Consider the following 19,301-nt stretch of genomic DNA (forward strand, 5'->3'; position numbering starts at 1 on the left):
CAATCCCAGACAACAGCAAAGGACCTTGTGAAGATGCTGGAGGGAACAGGTACAAAAGTATCTATATCCACAGTAAAACGAGTCCTATATCGACATAACCTGAAAGGCCGCTCAGCAAGGAAGAAGCCACTGCTCCAAAATCACCATAAAAAAGCCAGACTACGGTTTGCAACTGCACATGGGGACAAAGATCGTACTTTCTGGAGAAATGTCCTCTGGTCTGATGAAACAAAAATAGAACTGTTTGGCCATAATGACCATCGCTATGTTTGGAGGAAAAGGGGGGAGGCTTGCAAGCTGAAGAACACCATCCCAACCATGAAGCATGGGGGTGGCAGCATCATGTTGTGGGAGTGCTTTGCTGCAGGAGAGACTGGTGCACTTCACAAAACAGATGGCATCACGAGGAAGGAACATTATGTGGATATATTGAAGTAACATCTCAAGACATCAGTCAGGAAGTTAAAGCTTGGTCGCAAATGGGTCTTCCAAATGGACAATGATCCCAAGCATACTTCCAAAGTTGTGGCAAAATGGCTTAAGGACAAAAAAGTCAAGGTATTGGAGTGGCCATCACAAAGCCCCGACCTCAACCCTATAGAAAATTTGTAGGCAGAACTGAAAAAGTGTGTGCGAGCAAGAAGGCCTGCAAACCTGACTCAGTTTCACCAGCTCTGTCAGGAGGAATTGGCCAAAATTCACCTAACTTATTGTGGGAAGCTTGTGGAAGGCTACCCGAAACATTTGACCCAAGTTAAACAATTTAAAGGCAATGCTACCAAATACTAATTGAGTGTAAACTTCTGACCCAGGGGGAATGTGATGAAAGCTGAAATAAATCATTCTCTCTACTATTATTCTGACATTTCACATTCTTAAAATAAAGTGGTGATCCTAACTGATCTAAGACAGGGAATTTTTACTAGGATTAAATGTCAGAAATTGTGAAAAACTGAGTTTAAATGTATTTGGATAAGGTGTATGTAAACTTCCCATTTCAACTGTATGTGTCCAGGGCAGAGAAAGGAGAGGTACAAACCCTTCTGTTGCAGCACGGTACCAGAGCTGACGCCTACTTGTACCGCAACTAGTCTTCATTTACACGCTTTTGATTTGGGCTTTTCTTGTCTGATTCAAGTCAAATATTGATCATTTGTTAGAAATGGATAGTTCAGGATGAATAATGTAACATTGAACTATTGATTGATTCATTATAACTTGATACCGCTGCAGTTTACATTTCCTCTGTGTGCATTTTACAATTTTACTATTTGCCTTAATGATCCCAAGACCCAGCCAGAAGTCTGACCCCTAAAACAAAGTATCCATCCAGGGTATTTTAGAGGATTGGATCAACCTATGATGATAGATGAGAGCTGCCAGTAACACTGTAGGGAACGGTCCTAATGGCTGTTACCTAAAGCCCCACCAACATAGCAGCCAGCCACCTCTGTCTGTGCTACAGAGCACCAGAGATTAATTCCTCAGTCACATGACTAATGACCTTGAGCTGAAAGACATGGACTTGATTGACATGTACCATTTTATTGCAGCAACTGAATTCGAATTTGGGGTTGGGTGTGACTCACCAACACAATAACAAATGTTTTTATGGAGCAGAACATCTAAACAAATCAATTCTTTGTTAGCAATTTAACTTGTTATATTTACATGCTTATGTTCACAAAAATGTATGTATTTGTTAGGCAATAGACCTCTGTGGCTGTTATTTCTTTATATGTATCTTGTTACTTACAATTGTACTTGCTGCTCACGACTGTACCAAAACATATGTATTTTAATTGTATCTTACAATGTCATTAAGTAACTTGATTTGTACTTCAGTAATGCTACTTACCCTGACTTTGAATTCCAGACAGTAACTGGCCTTCAACTAAATAGTCTCTGGTAGAATAGAATAAAAAGTGAATGATTTTGATAAGTAATACAGGACTGCATTGCATGAACATGTGAATGAAGTGAAGACTGTGAACACTGACCCTGTCCCACTTCTATTCACAACCATATTCCATTTATTTTGCTGAAGAGTCAGGGAGATGTTTTCACATTAGTTTGTATGAGTCGGTAGGAGTTGGTGTGTAGGAGTGTACCTAAATGACTGTGATGTCACCGTTGACCTTTGAGCTGCTGTCATGTCTTAATTAAGCATTACTAATGCCCCCTAGGCTTTGGTCACTTGTTGGTTAAGGCTTGTGGTCTATGGAATGTAACTGCTATATAGACAGTAGACTGCTTTTCAGTAGTGTTTTATTTTTCCTTAATTTTTCACATTCTTGTTCATTTTCATTGGCAAAGCAAAGGTTAGGTTTGTAAAGCACATCTGGCACAAAAGAAGGCCACATGAAAAGTCAGCAGTGTAATAGCTTTACACACATTACACACCCAACACTGTTCATGGAAAGAAACACTTGTACACATTAACGTATAGTTCATATCATACATAACAAATTGTTCTTATCTGCTTAAAAAATGTACACATTTAACAGTAACAATGCTCCCATATAAATGAGTCTTTGTTTGTTCGTAAACTATGCACTGCACAGACATTGGAGACCTAAACAAACCAACATGTCCCAAACATCAAGAGGATAATTACGGAATAGTTTTGTGAGACAACAGCATATCCTGCTGCAGGCATTGAGGTGGACTTGGGGTTTTGAAAACAGTATGGGTAATAATGGATAATAAAACCTTATTAACATTATAGTACAACAGACATGCCACAAGTACAAGAACACCAATTTCCACACATAACTATGAAATGTTAACCAATACCAATACTAACTCAAAGATCATAGCTAGTCACTGATCATCTCTGCAATAGGTTGTACCATGGAAACCTGGTTTCCATGTTTGATTTGATATTTGCCTAGATCTGATTAGGCTGTCTCCGGTCAAGGTGGAGAGGCTTTAATGACCTCTATCAGGAGACCAGGAGACTTAGGCTACTGTACTGTATGTGAGTCCTGGGACGGCTAATCTGTGCCTTACACCGCCCACGCAACACGCAAGCCTTAGCCAGCCTCACATGTCAAATCCAGTGTAATTAAGTCTGTGTCTGCCGGTGTGTAAGTCTGTATGTGAGTGTCAACACGTGTGTGAGTATAACTGTCTAGGTGTAGTAGAATCATCTCGAATTAGGTCAATCAAAGCCTTTCCTTACACAAACAGCCAAACAAAACATGACAAGCATTACACGTAACATGTACAGTATGCGTCAAGATCAAGAACATGAATCTGAACAAGTCACAGACAGACTGAGACAACCATCCTAAGACTCAGTCTCAGACAGCCGGTCCTGGCATAGCTCTAGAGGCAGTTTGGCTGCTCCCCCGCCAAATACCTCCACATCACTGTCCAGCCAGGACACCACGTTCCCGGGGGTGTAGGAGGAACAGTTGGCCATGGTGAGGATGTCGGATGGCTTCAGGACATTGTCCCAGATGTTAACCTGGCTCAGCTCACCCACAAAGGCCTGCGTGGCGTCAAAGCGCCCGCCCACTATGTCCTGTTGAGGCCATAAACGACAGGCATCGTTAAAAACAACAACAATAACATCATCCTCATATTCGCTGTGTACCACCAGGCTCAACCTGTCACACTCAAGGATGCTGTACTCTCTCTAGACAATGTTTTGCTTTCTCAAGTCACTGATGGTTAGAATTCTATTAGCGATTGGGCTATTCATATTTGGACTACACTCTACAGCACGGTTTCCCAATAGGTAGCCCCCCCCTTACCATCCACTCAAGGGTTGCTATTCAGCTGTGGTCACCAACATTTTATGAGTCAAGATAACTTTGAGTCCAAAAGCAAGCCGATATCTACCACTGAGATTTTTTTTTTAACAGGACTTAAAAACATAAGCCTATGCAACATTAACATATTCAAAACAGTTCTGTAGCAATGAAGTTTGTGCAGTAGGCTATAGGCCCAATTATTATCACTGCATATTGGCTATGCTTGAATTGCCCTGCCAATGTTGTTCTTATCAGACCATTTTGAAATTATATTTCAACATGTTAGGTAACACAGGTAATAGATAATTTGTTGTATTACTTGGGAGGCACAGCTGAGTGTGCATAATCATTTGCTTTTTCTAGTCTGACTTGGGTGACTGGCGTCTTCTAGCTTCAGACTAAGGAAATGGTTCAAACTGGGAACACTGACTTCCCAGCGATAGGGCTGCTGAATCAAGTGCACCTACCATCAACAGCGCAACATAAAAAATGTAAAAAGGAACGAAAGGCTTTATCATTGTCTTTTACAGAAATGTTTGGTGATGGACTACAAATGCCTTGGAGATCGACCGGTTGGTACCCACTGCACTAGAACCTATAGCTCAGGACTCATGGTCATGGCTAAGCTACTGTACAATTAAAATCTGTACAATTCAAAGCTACTGTACAAACCTAATCAAATAGGTAAAAATATTTCACATACAAATAATATATGCAATTGTGTATACTACACATAAAAGGCACTAGCCAGCATATTCACCTGTTCCTGCCCCAGTATGATGGCTCCTCCAGGCTTGATGGGGTGCCAGGGGGCCAGGTTGTCCCCTGCCCCCAGCCTCTGACCATCCTGGTAGGCTTCCCACAGACCATCCCTGGTGGTCCAGGTGATACAGATGTGGTGCCACCTACCGTCACGCACCGACAGAGGCAGCTGAGCCACCTGGACAGGTAACAACATAGCAGAGAAGTGTAAGGAAGGTAACGATGCTTACAAACAGAAAGAAGAAGTGCATATTAGAGGGAGGAAGGTTAGGGTTTGGTAAAGGTGGTATAAAACACCAGACACTGTTTTAGACCGTGCATGCAAAAACAAAAAATCTGCAACCTCATTAAAGGCAGATCTAATTTAAAAGTAAGAACTAAGACCCCTGTCAAGTAAGGTAAGCTCCCCCTCAAATATCAGCACTACTGAGAAACAAAGAGAGATAGTGAGTCTTTTAGAGTGCCCTTACCTTGTCATTGATGAGCAGTTCTATGGGGTTGTTGCCCCACTCAATGAGCACAATCTCATTGGCCTGTCCTGGCACCCCGTAGGAGAAGGGGGTGCCTATGCCAGGGCCGGCGCTGGACCGGAGCCACATGCAAAGCGTGAAGGCGTACATCTCAGGAAGGCTCTTGGTCATGCGGCCGTACAAGTAGTTAGTACGCAGGGGGAGGACCAGCTTAAACTGCTCAGGGGACTTGAAACCACCGCCACCTACAGAGAAAGCAATGGGAGAGCTGTCTATGAAGTCAACTCTATACTGTATACGCAATATGCATGTAGTAAGACAGGGTTTCCCAAACTCGGGCCTCGGGACCCCAAGAGCTGCCCATTTCGTTTTTTACCCTAGTACTACAGCTGATTCAAACTATCAACTAGTCATCAAGCTTTGATCATTTAATTCAGATGTGTAGTTAGGGCAAAACCAAAACTTGCACCCCTTGGGGTCCCGAAGACTAAGTTTTGGAAATGCTGGTATAAGAGAACAAAATGATAAGCCAATGTTTGTCAGATTTTATCTAAAGCATCAGTCTTCTACTAATATGTATTGTAGTAAGTGAGTGACAGTTAGTAAGCAGGTAAATTGATAGTAGATTGAATGACTCGGTGTGTTTACAATATGTGAGTCTTCCTGTTTCTGCTGCATGTGTGTGTACTCCTGTCATCTGATTGTGTACACAGACGTTTGTGCGTTTTATTTTTACCCGGTAAGGTGACTGAAAACACATTCTCTTTTACAGCAACAACCTGGGGAATAGTTACATGGGAGAGGAGGGATGAATGAGCCAATTGGAAGCTGGGGATGATTCAGTGCCCATGATGGTCAGATTGGGAATTTAGCCAGGACACCGGGGTTAAGACCCCTACTCTTACAAAAAGTGCCATGGGATCATTAAAGATCCACCCCTTTATCCACCCCTCAATTTTTGCCTGAAATGACATACGCAAATCTAACTGCTTGAAGCTCAGGCCCCGAAGCAATGATTTGCATGTTATTGGTACCATTTGAAAGGAAACACTTTGAAATGTGTGGAAATGTGACAGGAATGTAGGAGAATACAACATAATAGATCTGGTAAAAGATAATACAAAGAAAAAACAACCGTTTTTTTAAAATTGTTTTTGTAACATCATATTTGAAATGCAAGAGAAAGGCCATAATGTATTATTCCAGCCCAGGTGCAATTTATATTTTGGCCACTAGATGGCAGCATTGTATGTAATACGTTTTAGACGGATCCAATGAACCATTGCATTTCTGTTCAAATTTTTGAATCAAGACTGCCCAAATGTGCCTAATTTGTTTAGTGATAACGTTTCATGTTCAAAATAGAGCACTCTCCTCAAACAGTAGCATGGTATTCTTTCACTGTAATAGCTACTGTAAATTGGACAGTGCAGTTAGATTAACATGAATTGGAGCTTTCTGCCAATATCAGATATGTCTATGTCCTGGGAAATGTTCTTGTTACTTACAACCTCATGCTAATCACATTAGCATATGTTAGCTCAGCCATCCCATGGAAGGGACACTGATCCCAAAGAAGATTAATGACCACAGAGAGTCAGGACACCCATTTAACATCCCATCCAAAAGATGGCACCCTACTCAGGGAATTGTCCCCTACCTGCCATCCAATACCATTTCCATCAGCATCTGGTCTACCATCCAGGGACCAACCGGGCCCAACCCTGCTTAGCTTCAGAGGCAAGCCATGCAGGGTGGTATGCTGCCAGGCATGTGTGAGTGGGTCAGTGTGTGCCCTTTTGTGTCTCTGTCATATCTTTCTTTTTCCAGTTATTTACCTTTCTCCAGCTCGTTAATCCTGGTCAGCAGGGAGTTGAGGGTGCTCTCCGTCTTCTGCCTGTGGGCTGCGGTCTCGTTGTAGAGCAGAGACTTCTCTTCCTCCAGGTTGTTGACCTTACTGAGCAGCTGTTTCTCCAGATCTCCCAGCCTGCTCTGCAGCAGGTCTCTGAGTTCACTGGGGAACGACGTTCCCGATGTGTTGGCTCTCTGCTGCTGTTGCTGTGGGGGAAGATGAAGATGTCAAAAAACAATTAAATAAGTGGAGGCAACGCAAGATGGTCAAAGACAATCAGTAGAGTGTGGCAAAGAAGGGGGTCGAGTGATAAATGGCAGATATGTGAGAGCAGAACTAATAAATGGGCTCTGCCCGATCACTAAAATGGCCACCCCGATCAGAACTACAGATCACAAAATGGCCGACTGCCAAAACTACAAGTCCCAGAAGCAAGGGGAACCCACAGAAGGTGGAGCCGACACACAGATAAAGGGTCAAGGAAAACCAGGAAGAGGAAGTGAGGGCTGGAAGGATCTGTGAACCATAGAGAAAGAGACAATAGATATTGGCTGGATTTACTGTGTATGAGCTGGACTGTTTTGGACTTACCTGTTGGCGTTTGGACCTGGACCTACTGAGAACCCGATTCGTGTACCGAACCCTGCTATCCTTGACCTTGCCTACGACCTGGGTGGACCAGGACGGAGAGACAAACACACAGGTACTGTCCTGTTCGAAAGAACTCTCATTCTGGGGTAATTTGGTGACAGTTTCCCACTTAATTTGTGACAAATGCTCATAACCTTGAAGAGGTTTGCCACACGTGGTGGAGAATGTGGGCATATGGACTAACCATTCCGCTGGTTAGGTAAAAAAAAAAAAAAAAAAAAATCAGTTAGCACTCCAAAGGGGAGTCAGGTTTTTTTTTTTGTGGCTTTGTTTGGTTAGGACAGTTTCTCAGGAAAATGAGTATGGAGGGAGCCATACAAGCCCTGTTACAAGCGGCGGCCACCCAACAAGAGGCAACTAGAGCTCAACAAATAGCTCATCAGGATGCAATGCGAATGTACCAGGACACGTTACAGGTCCAGCACCGCACCAACCAGCTGCTCAGAGAAGAGCAAGAGAGAAACACCCAGGAGTTAAGAGAAGGCCTAAAGGGGCTAGCGGACCAAATTGGGGCTCAATTACCAGCTGCAAATACCCAGAGGCGGGCCAATCATTTTCTTCAAAAAATGACAGCACAGGATGATGTGGAAGCATATCTTACCACCTTTGAAAGGACTGCAGAGAGGGAGAAGTGGCCGAAAGAAGAATGGGCAGGGCTTCTGGCACCATACCTGGCAGGGGACGCTCAAAAAGCGTATTTCGACCTGGAGTTGACAGATGCACAGGATTACGATAAACTAAAGGGAGAGATTCTGGCAAGACTGGGAGTGACCGATACCGTGAGGGCACACCGCTTTCACCAGTGGTCCTACCGATCTGGACAACCGCCCCGAACACAGATGTTCGACTTGATTCACCTGGCACGGAAATGGTTACGACCGGAGACCCGTTCCTCCGCCGAGATTGTCGAGACCATCGTACTCAACCAGTTTCAGCGAGGTCTACCCCAAGAATTGCGACGATGGGTTGGCCAGAACGAGGTACTTTCCGCCGACCATCTCGTGGGCCTAGTTGAACGGTATTGTACGGCAGGAACAGCTGAGCAGGCACAGGAGGAAAGATTCCCATTCCCCAGGCCTGGGCGAACCAGCGGACAGGGTAAGACTGTCCCAACAGGTGGAGGGGGAAGAGAGCAGCGTGGGGGCGTGAGGAAAGAATCAGAATCGGGCCGAGACACTAAGGGAGAAAACAGAAACCGGGACCGGGGGTTGAGGGGGTCTCCCGCCCGAACGCCTATTATCTGTTACAATTGTAATCGACCAGGACATATTGCAGCCTACTGCCCTATTAAAGAAGAGCCAATGCAATGTAACCTCGGTGAAAAAGAAGATGATATGTGGTATGCATGTCCTGTTGTAACCACTGTACTTGAAAGATCAAGAAACAAACATATGTGCAGGGTGACAGTTGAAGGGAAAGAGGTTGAAGCACTGCTGGATTCCGGCAGTATGCTAACCCTGGTCGTTGCAAACCTAGTGCCAACTCATAAACTGGATACAAGTCAGGATATCAGTGTTACCTGCATTCATGGGGATACCCGTCTGTACCCCACAGCCTTAGTGAGCATACAAACAGAGGACGATCTGCTGAATTGTGAGGTCGGCGTGGTCCCAAAGATGCCATATGATGTAATATTGGGTAGACAAATTCCTAACTTTGCGAAGTTAGGCCAAAAGAATGGCATATTTGAGAAGCCAACAACCCTGACCAAGCAGGAAGAGGCATGGGGCCTTCAACCAAAACCAAGAAAAGAGGTCTCCCAGGGGCCAACCTCACAGGTGCTAGTAGGGGAGGATGAGGATGAAGTGGCAAACCTCGTTGACAACGAACAGCCTGGTACTACTGGGGCTGGTGTCGATCTGAATCCAGAGGATGACAATCTAGAACCAGCAGACCTGGCAGGGTCCTTGACTAATTTCGGGACGGCCCAAAACCAGGATCCAACCCTGCAGCAAGCCAGAGCAGACGTGCAGGTCGTCGATGGTACTCCCATAAATGATGGGATGAGGCCTAATAGTTTTCCCCACTTTATTATGAAAAAGGGTTTGGTGTACAGAGTCTCAAAAATAGGGGTTGATGTGGTTGAACAGTTGTTGGTCCCCACCCGGTACCGGAGGACAGTACTGGATCTAGCTCATGGGCACATTCTGGGTGGACACCTTGGTATCGATAAAACCCGAGACCGGATTGTAAGGAGGTTTTACTGGCCAGGAATTCAGGCTGAAGTGGCTCGGCATTGTGGAGAGTGCCCGGAGTGCCAGTTAACAGCTCCCCGACCAGCTGTTAGAAGCCCGTTAGTGCCACTCCCCATAATCGAAACGCCATTTGAGAGGATAGCGATGGATATAGTGGGCCCACTACCCAAGTCCGCCAGAGGACACCAATACATTCTGGTCATTCTAGATTATGCCACTCGCTACCCAGAAGCCATTCCCCTTCGGACGATGACTTCCAAAAATATTGCCAAGGAATTAGTGCTCTTGTTCACCAGGGTAGGGGTTCCAAAGGAGATCCTTACTGACCAGGGGACCCCCTTTATGTCCCGCCTTATGGCGGACCTTTGTAAATTGTGGCAGGTGAAACAGTTGAGGACATCGGTTTACCATCCTCAGACGGACGGGCTGGTTGAGAGATTCAACAGGACCCTGAAGTCAATGCTCAGGAAGGTAATCGATAAGGATGGGAAAAACTGGGATTGCATGTTGCCGTATCTGATGTTTGCCATTAGAGAGGTTCCTCAAGCCTCACTGGGGTTTTCTCCCTTTGAGCTGGTATATGGGAGGCACCCCCGGGGAATCTTAGACATCGCCCGGGAAACCTGGGAGCACCAATCCACCCCGTATACTAGTGTCATAGAGCACGTCACGGCAATGCAAGACAGGATAGCCACAGTCATGCCCATCGTCCGAGAGCACATGAGACAAGCACAAGAGCACCAGCGGCACACTTATAACCGGCAGGCTACCCTGAGGGAATTTCAACCGGGAGATAAGGTGTTAGTGCTGATCCCCACGGTAGAGTGCAAACTACTAGCCACATGGAAAGGACCATATGAAGTACTGGAGAGAATAGGAGAAGTGAATTATCGGATCCGACAGCCAGGTCGACGGCCACAGGAACAGATCTATCACATAAACCTTTTAAAAGCATGGAGAGAGAGAGAAACACTAATGGTCACATACCCTACACACACTCAGGGGGCAGCCGAAGTAAATATTTCACCTACTCTGTCCCCAGCACAAGTACAGGAAGTAAAGACCCTGATCCAGAAAAACAGAGATGTGTTTTCAGAGGTACCCGGCCGAACTGAGGTTACGGCTCACGATATCGTTTCCCTACCAGGGAAAAAAGTGAGCATGAGGCCATATCGGGTACCCGAGGCTCGACAGGCCGCGATTAGAGCAGAGACAGAGAAAATGTTGACAGCTGGAGTGATCGAGGAGTCACATAGTGAGTGGTCTAGCCCAATTGTGATGGTCTCCAAGCCCGATGGGTCTTTGCGGTTCTGTAACGACTTTCGGAAGGTAAATGAAATCTCCAAGTTTGATGCCTACCCCATGCCCCGAGTAGACGAACTACTGGAGAAAGTTGGTAAAGCTCGGTACATTACGACCCTGGACCTGACAAAAGGGTACTGGCAAATTCCTCTGACCCCCAGGGCCAAAGAAAAGACAGCCTTTGCAACCCCTGACGGTTTGTTTCAATACACCGTCATGCCATTCGGCTTACACGGGGCCCCAGCCACCTTTCAACGGCTCATGAACAAGGTCCTAAAACCGCACCAGGCATACGCCGCAGCTTATTTAGATGACGTGGGAATCTACAGCCCTGATTGGGAATCCCACTTACCCCGGGTACAGGCGGTGTTAGACGCCCTTAGAAAGGCAGGGCTCACGGCGAACCCTGCCAAGTGTTATGTGGGGTTAGGGGAAACAGAGTATCTGGGATACACCGTGGGAAGAGGGTTAATCAAACCCCAACAGAAGAAGGTGGAGGCAATTAGAGAATGGCCGAAACCAGTAAATAAGAAGCAAGTTCGAGCGTTCCTAGGGCTGACTGGTTACTACCGGAAGTTCATCCCAAGTTATGCCACAGTGGCCGCCCCACTCACCGACATGACTAGAGCCAGAGGGCCAAACATGGTCAAATGGGATGAAAGGGCCACCAAAGCATTTAGGACATTACAGGAGGCTCTCTGCTGTAATCCAGTGCTGGTGGTACCAGACTTTGAGAAAGAGTTTGTGGTTCAGACGGATGCCTCAGAGGTCGGCTTGGGAGCAGTGCTATCCCAAGAGGTAGAAGGGGTGGAACACCCCATCCTGTTTTTAAGCAGGAAGCTGGAACCACGGGAAACCAACTACGCGGTCGTTGAGAAAGAGGCGCTGGCAGTAAAGTGGGCTCTAGAAAGCCTGAAATACTACCTGCTGGGGCGCCACTTCACCCTCATCAGTGACCATGCCCCACTCACCTGGATGCATAGGGCTAAAGAGAAGAACGCTCGGGTGATGCGGTGGTTTTTGAGTCTCCAACCGTTTCACTTTGACTTGAAACACAAAGCAGGGAAGGAAATGGGAAATGTGGATGGGTTATCCCGCATGCACGCATATTTTGCTGCGGTAGCCCGACCTAGGGGGTCGGATCTAGGGGGGGAGATATGTGGCAAAGAAGGGGGTCGAGTGATAAATGGCAGATATGTGAGAGCAGAACTAATAAATGGGCTCTGCCCGATCACTAAAATGGCCACCCCGATCAGAACTACAGATCACAAAATGGCCGACTGCCAAAACTACAAGTCCCAGAAGCAAGGGGAACCCACAGAAGGTGGAGCCGACACACAGATAAAGGGTCAAGGAAAACCAGGAAGAGGAAGTGAGGGCTGGAAGGATCTGTGAACCATAGAGAAAGAGACAATAGATATTGGCTGGATTTACTGTGTATGAGCTGGACTGTTTTGGACTTACCTGTTGGCGTTTGGACCTGGACCTACTGAGAACCCGATTCGTGTACCGAACCCTGCTATCCTTGACCTTGCCTACGACCTGGGTGGACCAGGACGGAGAGACAAACACACAGGTACTGTCCTGTTGGAAAGAACTCTCATTCTGGGGTAATTTGGTGACAGTTTCCCACTTAATTTGTGACAAATGCTCATAACCTTGAAGAGGTTTGCCACAAGAGGTTTATGCAAAGAGTGTAATTTTGAAAGATCATTGGCTGAGTGGAAATCGGATGCACTGTGTGTAGACCAGTATGTCTTCAGAAGGGCCACATGAATTGACAAGGGAAAACTTGAGGGGACATTGAAAGGAAACTTCTTCAAAGGGAATCTTTTTGGACCTACAGGCTCAACACACCGTCTCCTCTTGTCACGTTCCTGACCTATTGTTCCTTTTTCTGTTATTTATTTAGTTGGTCAGGGCGTGAGTTGGGGTGGGTTGTCTTTGTGTGTTTTGTCTAGTCTAGGGGTGTTGTATGTGTATGGGGTAGAGAAGAGTGAGGTTGTCTAGTTATGTCTATGGCTGCCTAGATTGGGTCTCAATCAGAGACAGCTGTCATTCATTGTCTCTGATTGGGAGCCATATTTAAGGCAGCCATAGGCAGTAGGCTTTTGTGGGTAGTTGTCTATGTTGAACGTTTGTTGCTTGTCTGTGCACTTACGTTATTTAGCTTCACGGGCGTTTGTTGTTTTGTTAGTTTGTATATAGTGTTCGTTTTGTGTTTTCTCTCTCTTCTCAAATAAAGAAGATGTATTTTGCACACGCTGCGCCTTGGTCCAATCTGTCTCAAGAAGACGATCGTGACAGAACTACCCACCAACCATGGATCAAGCAGCGTGAGCGGAACCAACAACAGCGGCAAAGTAACCAGGACTCGTGGACATGGGAGGATGTATTGGACGGCAAGGGTTGCTACACATGGGAGGAGATCCGAGCTGGAAGAGATCGCCTCCCATGGGAACAGCTGGAGGCGATTAGGAGAGCAGAGGCAACCGGAGAGAGGAACCGGAGCTATGAGGGTACGCGACTAGCAAGGAAGCCTGTGAGTAAACCCCAAAAAATGTATTGGGGGGGGGGGGGGGGGCTTAAAGGGAGAGTGGCGAAGTCAGGTAGGAAACCTGCGCCTACTCCCTGTACTTACCGTGGAGAGCGAGAGTACGTGCAGACACCGTGTTACGCAGTAGAGCGCACGGTGTCTCCTGTACGTGTGCATAGCCCGGTGCGGGTTATTCCACCTCCCCGCACTGGCAGGGCTAGATTGAGTATTGAGCCGGATGTCATGAAGCCGGCCCTACATATCTGGCCACCAGTGCGTCTCCTCGGGCTGGCTTACATGGCACCAGCCTTACGCATGGTGTCCCCGGTTCGCCTACATAGCCCGGTGCGGGTTATTCCACCTCCCCGCACTGGTCGGGCTACGGGGAGCATACAACCAGGTAAGGTTGGGCAGGCTCAGTGCTCAAGGTAGCCAGTACGCCTGCACGGTCCGGTATTTCCGGCGCCACCTCCCCGCTCCAGCCCAGTACCACCAGTGCCTACACCACGCACCAGGCTTCCAGTGCGTATCCAGAGCCCTGTTCCTCCTCCACGCACTAGCCCTATGGTGTGTGTCTCCAGCCCAGTGCCTCCAGTCCCGGCGCCACGCACCAAGCCTCCTGTGCGTCTCCAGAGCCCTGTGCGCACTGTTCCTTCTCCCCGCACTCGCCCTGAGGTGCGTGCCCTCAGCCTGGTACCTCCAGTTCCGGTACCACGCACCAGGCCTATAGTGCGCATCGAGAGTCCAGTGTGCCCTGTTGTTGTTCCCCGCACTAGCCTGAAGGTGCGTGTCCTTAGCCCGGTACCTCCAGTTCCGGTACCACGCACCAGGCCTACAGTGCGTCTCAGCCGGCCAGATTCTGCCGTCTGCCCAGCGGCGCCTGAACTGTCCGTCTGCCCAACGGCGCCTGAACTGTCCGTCTGCCCAACGCCGTCTGAACTGTCCGTCGGTACTGAGCCTTCAAAGCCGCCCGTCGGTACTGAGCCTTCAAAGCCACCCGTCGGTACTGAGCCTTCAAAGCTGCCCGTCGGTACTGAGCCTGCAGAGCCTTCCGCCCGACAGGAGCCGCCAGAGCCTTCCGCCCGACAGGAGCCGCCAGAGCCTTCCGCCCGACAGGATCAGCCAGAGCCTTCCGCCAGCCATGACCAGCCAGAGCCGTCAGCGAGCCATGACCAGCCAGAGCCGTCAGCGAGCCATGACCAGCCAGAGCCGTCAGCGAGCCATGACCAGCCAGAGCCGTCATCCAGCCAGGATCCGCCAGAGCCGTCATCCAGCCAGGATCCGCCAGAGCCGTCATCCAGCCAGGATCCGCCAGAGCCGTCATCCAGCCAGGATCCGCCAGAGCCGTCATCCAGCCAGGATCCGCCAGAGCCGTCATCCAGCCAGGATCCGCCAGAGCCGTCATCCAGCCAGGATCCGCCAGAGCCGTCATCCAGCCAGGATCCGCCAGAGCCGTCATCCAGCCAGGATCCGCCAGAGCCGTCATCCAGCCAGGATCCGCCAGCCAGCCAGGATCCGCCAGCCAGCCAGAATCCGCCAGCCAGCCAGGATCCGCCAGCCAGTCCGGTGCTGTCCCTTATCCTGGTGCTGTCCCTTATCCTGGTGCTGTCCCTTATCCTGGTGCTGCCCCTTATCCTGGTGCTGCCCCTTATCCTGGTGCTGCCCCTTATCCTGGTGCTGCCCCTTATCCTGGTGCTGCCCCTTATCCTGGTGCTGCCCCTTATCCTGGTGCTGCCCCTTATCCTGGTGCTGCCCCTTAGTCCGGTGCTGCCCCTTAGTCCGGTGCTGCCCCTTAGTCCGGTGCTGCCCCTTAGTCCGGTGCTGCCCCTTAGTCCGGTGCTGCCCCTTAGTCCAGTGGGGTTAATTTGGAGGGTGGCCATTTGGAGGAGGCTACGAAAGCGGGTAGTGACTATGGTGGGGTGGGGACCACGACCAGCGCCAGAGCCGCCACCGTGGACAGACGCCCACCCAGACCCTCCCCTAGACTTTATGCTGGTGCGCCCGGAGTTCGCACCTTAAGGGGGGGGGGGGGGGCTATGTCACGTTCCTGACCTATTGTTCCTTTTTCTGTTATTTATTTAGTTGGTCAGGGCGTGAGTTGGGGTGGGTTGTCTTTGTGTGTTTTGTCTAGTCTAGGGGTGTTGTATGGGGTAGAGAAGAGTGAGGTTGTCTAGTTATGTCTATGGCTGCCTAGATTGGGTCTCAATCAGAGACAGCTGTCATTCATTGTCTCTGATTGGGAGCCATATTTAAGGCAGCCATATGCAGTAGGCTTTTGTGGGTAGTTGTCTATGTTGAACGTTTGTTGCTTGTCTGTGCACTTACGTTATTTAGCTTCACGGTCGTTTGTTGTTTTGTTAGTTTGTATATAGTGTTCGTTTTGTGTTTTCTCTTTTCTCAAATAAAGATGTATTTTGCACACGCTGCGCCTTGGTCCAATCGGTCTCAAGAAGACGATCGTGACACCTCTTGGCCTTAACGAGGAGTTAAACTTAAAACCGTTTTTATAGTTTCAAAATGTCCAAATTATTGTGTTTTTTATCCTAATTGTATGTATGTATATATATATATATATATATATATATATTGATCACATTCCTTGTGTATGATCATATATTTTAATACATTGAATGTTAATGTTGGGAACTTATATTATATATTTTTCACCTCCTGTTTCAGGAAGTGATGTCACTGAGTACTGCCCCTATATATAGGACCTTCCACCCCAACCTGGGATATGGATGCCTGATGAAGACCTAAGGGTCGAAACATTGTTATAAATAAATATCACCAGGGAGCATGCGCAGCAGTGTGGCGTTTTCCTTTTTGTTTTCCATCATTTTTTTCAGCTCATCAAACATGGGACCAACACTTTATATATTGTGTTTACATATTTTGTTCACTGTAGTTGTTACTGTTTACAACATTTGTTGATTAAGGTGACATAGGGAACTTAATCACTGGAGGGTAAATGAGATAGAAGGCTAATCCATTTAGGGTACGCCTCCACATGGTGGCAAAAATAGATGGATAGGCTACAGGTCAAAATAGGAGCAAAGTTAATGGCTACTCAATGTTGACCACAGGAACCGGTGTTCACTTTAGATTCAATGACTCAATAGGCAGACAATCAAGCAAGAGCCAACAATGTAAAAAAAACATTAGGCCTATTTCAGATGTATTTAATTCACACTGATAACAATCATTTTCAGCATTCCCTTTCCATTGTTTAGGGACCAGAGTCATGTGGTTACTATACACTCATGCGCCTTACCTCTAGGTTCTCTAGTCGGTCCTTCAGACTCTGCATGGTCTTCCCGAGGTTGTCGATTGTATCATTGGGATCTCTGGGTAAATCTCCCATTGTGTTCTGATTATCTTTGCTTTTACTCCAAGATCCACCACTATCATACTTCCCTCCATCGGAGGCTGACTCACAAAGGGAGAGCTTTGCGGTCAGCTCGTTTATGGTCCCAAGTTGGTTGACTATAGTTTCTTTCTGTTGGAGAATCGTTTCCCGGAGCTGCATGACTGTGTTCCTCAACTCTTCCTCCTGTGCCGCTGCGTTAGGTTCGGGACCTACGGGGACCAAACAAGTGTCGGCGCCGACGGGGATGACTCGGCATAGGAGCCGGGTTCCCGTGCCCGGGGTGTCATCCTGTCCACGTACAAGCTTCCCATAGCCCAGTCCCAGTGCGTAAAAACACAACAATCTCAAAAGAAAGAACATACCTGCGGCAGTATTTTGGTCGTTAAGCTTTAGTGAAATAAGGTTATTGGGTAATCGCGGGGCCACCTAACCGATGATTAAGCGTTTCAAATCCGGTGCGTAAAGCACACCGAGAAAGCGGTAATCTACTCGGAATACCATAGTCAATCTCGGATTAAACTATTTATTTTGTTTCAAAACGTTCTCAATCCATACGACAGAAAATTCTGAAAAATAAACTTTTAGGAAATGGTAAAACCACCTGAAGAGTCGGGGTTTACATGAAGTATCCCTGGCTTTACGCACGTTCGCGCTGAAAGGACAGCGACCGTGAGTTAAGAAGAATGCCGTCAGACGTATGGCGCGATTGGATTGGTTGTAGCATGTTGACGTAACTACAGTCCATAAAGGTAGGTCTGTATGATGGACAGGTCATTTTTGAGTTGTGTGTTTACCTGGTACTAGATTATCATTGACCAATCAATTGAAATAGATGAGCTAAAACAATGTCCGCTAGTCCAAAATTCTATATCCGTAGAAAAACAATAGTATTAAATAAATGAGGAAAAGGCTTCACACATATGGTTCAGTTCCATCAAACCTGTACTGGCAGGCTCTTTATCCAATAGCCTAATAACTCTGCGCTTAGACGGTTACTTCCTCCAGTTCCTGATTGGAGGAAAGTTTTTGACTTACATGCTGCTGGGGCCACGGGTGAAAGGATAGGTAGTTTGTTATACAGACAGGCACAGCGAGAGGGTTATGAATAATCTTGATACCACCCATGGACAAATCGAGCGGAAAGATGATGGAAAGGAGGATAGGAAAGTTGATGGAATGATGGAAAATGAGGTGAGTAGAGTTGACAAGGGAACAGATGTCTAACCGGACCATATAAGGATATACACTGTTGCTCGTTTAGCATTGCCACCATCCACACTAATTATGTCAGCCTGCCTTAAGAACACTGGGCATCTACCAATGTTCATGACAAAGGATGTGCGGGTAAACCATTACATTTACGTCATTTAGCAAACGCGACTACCGAGAGCGACTGCATTGATTTTAATAATTTTTTTGTACTGGTCCCCTGTGGGACTCGAACCCACAACCCTGGCGCCATGCTCTACCAACTGCGCTACACAGGACTACAATTAGCAGAATCACCTGTGTCGTCTGACTGGGAAATCTGAAAGGCAATAGCACCTTAACAGCAAGAGAGGAGCACGGACAGGAAGACAGGAAGACAGGAAGCTATGTACCACAGGTGGGATTGGCTTTGGATGTGGCATCCAAAACAGTCACTAACCAGCCAATTAGTGATCTATGACACAGTGGCATACTGATATTAGGGCTCAGAGCTCAGCTGGTGAAGATGGAATATATTTGTATATATACTGAACAAAAATATAAGCTCAACATGTAAAGTGTTGATCCCATGTTTCATAAACTGAAATAAAAGAACCCAAAAATGTTCCATACACACACAAATATTATTTATTTCAAATGCTGAGGACAATAAAAGGCCACTCTAATCCAGCCCAGGACCTCCACATTTGGTTTCTTCACCTGCGGCATCATCTGAGACCAGCCACCCGGACAGCTGAAGAAATTCTGGGTTTGCACAACCAGTTCTGCGCAAACTGTCAGAAACCGTCTCAGGGAAGCTCATCTGCGTGCTCGTCGTCCTCACCAGGGTCTTGACCTGACTGCAGTTCAGCATTGTAACCGACTTCAGTGGACAAATGCTCACCTTCGATGGTCACTGGCACACTGGAGAAATGTGCTCTTCGTGGTATAAACCCTGTTTCAACTGTACCAGGCAGATAGCAGACGTTGTGTGGGACAGAGGTTTGCTGATGTCAACATTGTATACAGAGTGCCCCATGGTGGTGGTGGGGTTATGGTATGGGCAGGTATGGGCAGGTATAAGCTACGGACAACGAACACAATTGCATTTTATCAATGCAATTTAATCCACAGAGATACCGTGACGAGATCCTGAAGCCCATTGTTGTGCCGTTCATCCATCACCTCATGTTTCAGCATGATAATGTACGGCC

The 19,301-nt window shown here is 47.3% G+C and overlaps 1 protein-coding gene across 1 annotated transcript; it reads right to left on the minus strand.

Annotated features, from left to right (window-relative positions):
• Window positions 1-2,254: 2,254 nt before the first annotated feature.
• On the minus strand, window positions 2,255-17,624 carry LOC129828904 (neuronal pentraxin-2-like). The gene is made up of 5 exons (XM_055890200.1): window positions 16,804-17,624; window positions 6,832-7,051; window positions 4,994-5,238; window positions 4,522-4,701; window positions 2,255-3,529 (listed from the first exon to the last, which is right to left on the minus strand). Exons 1-5 carry the CDS (start codon window positions 17,257-17,259, stop codon window positions 3,293-3,295), a joined length of 1,338 nt encoding a protein of 445 aa, XP_055746175.1. The 5' UTR covers window positions 17,260-17,624; the 3' UTR covers window positions 2,255-3,292.
• Window positions 17,625-19,301: the final 1,677 nt, after the last annotated feature.

Source organism: Salvelinus fontinalis, chromosome 30 (assembly GCF_029448725.1).
Source record: "Salvelinus fontinalis isolate EN_2023a chromosome 30, ASM2944872v1, whole genome shotgun sequence".
NCBI lineage: Eukaryota > Metazoa > Chordata > Actinopteri > Salmoniformes > Salmonidae > Salvelinus > Salvelinus fontinalis.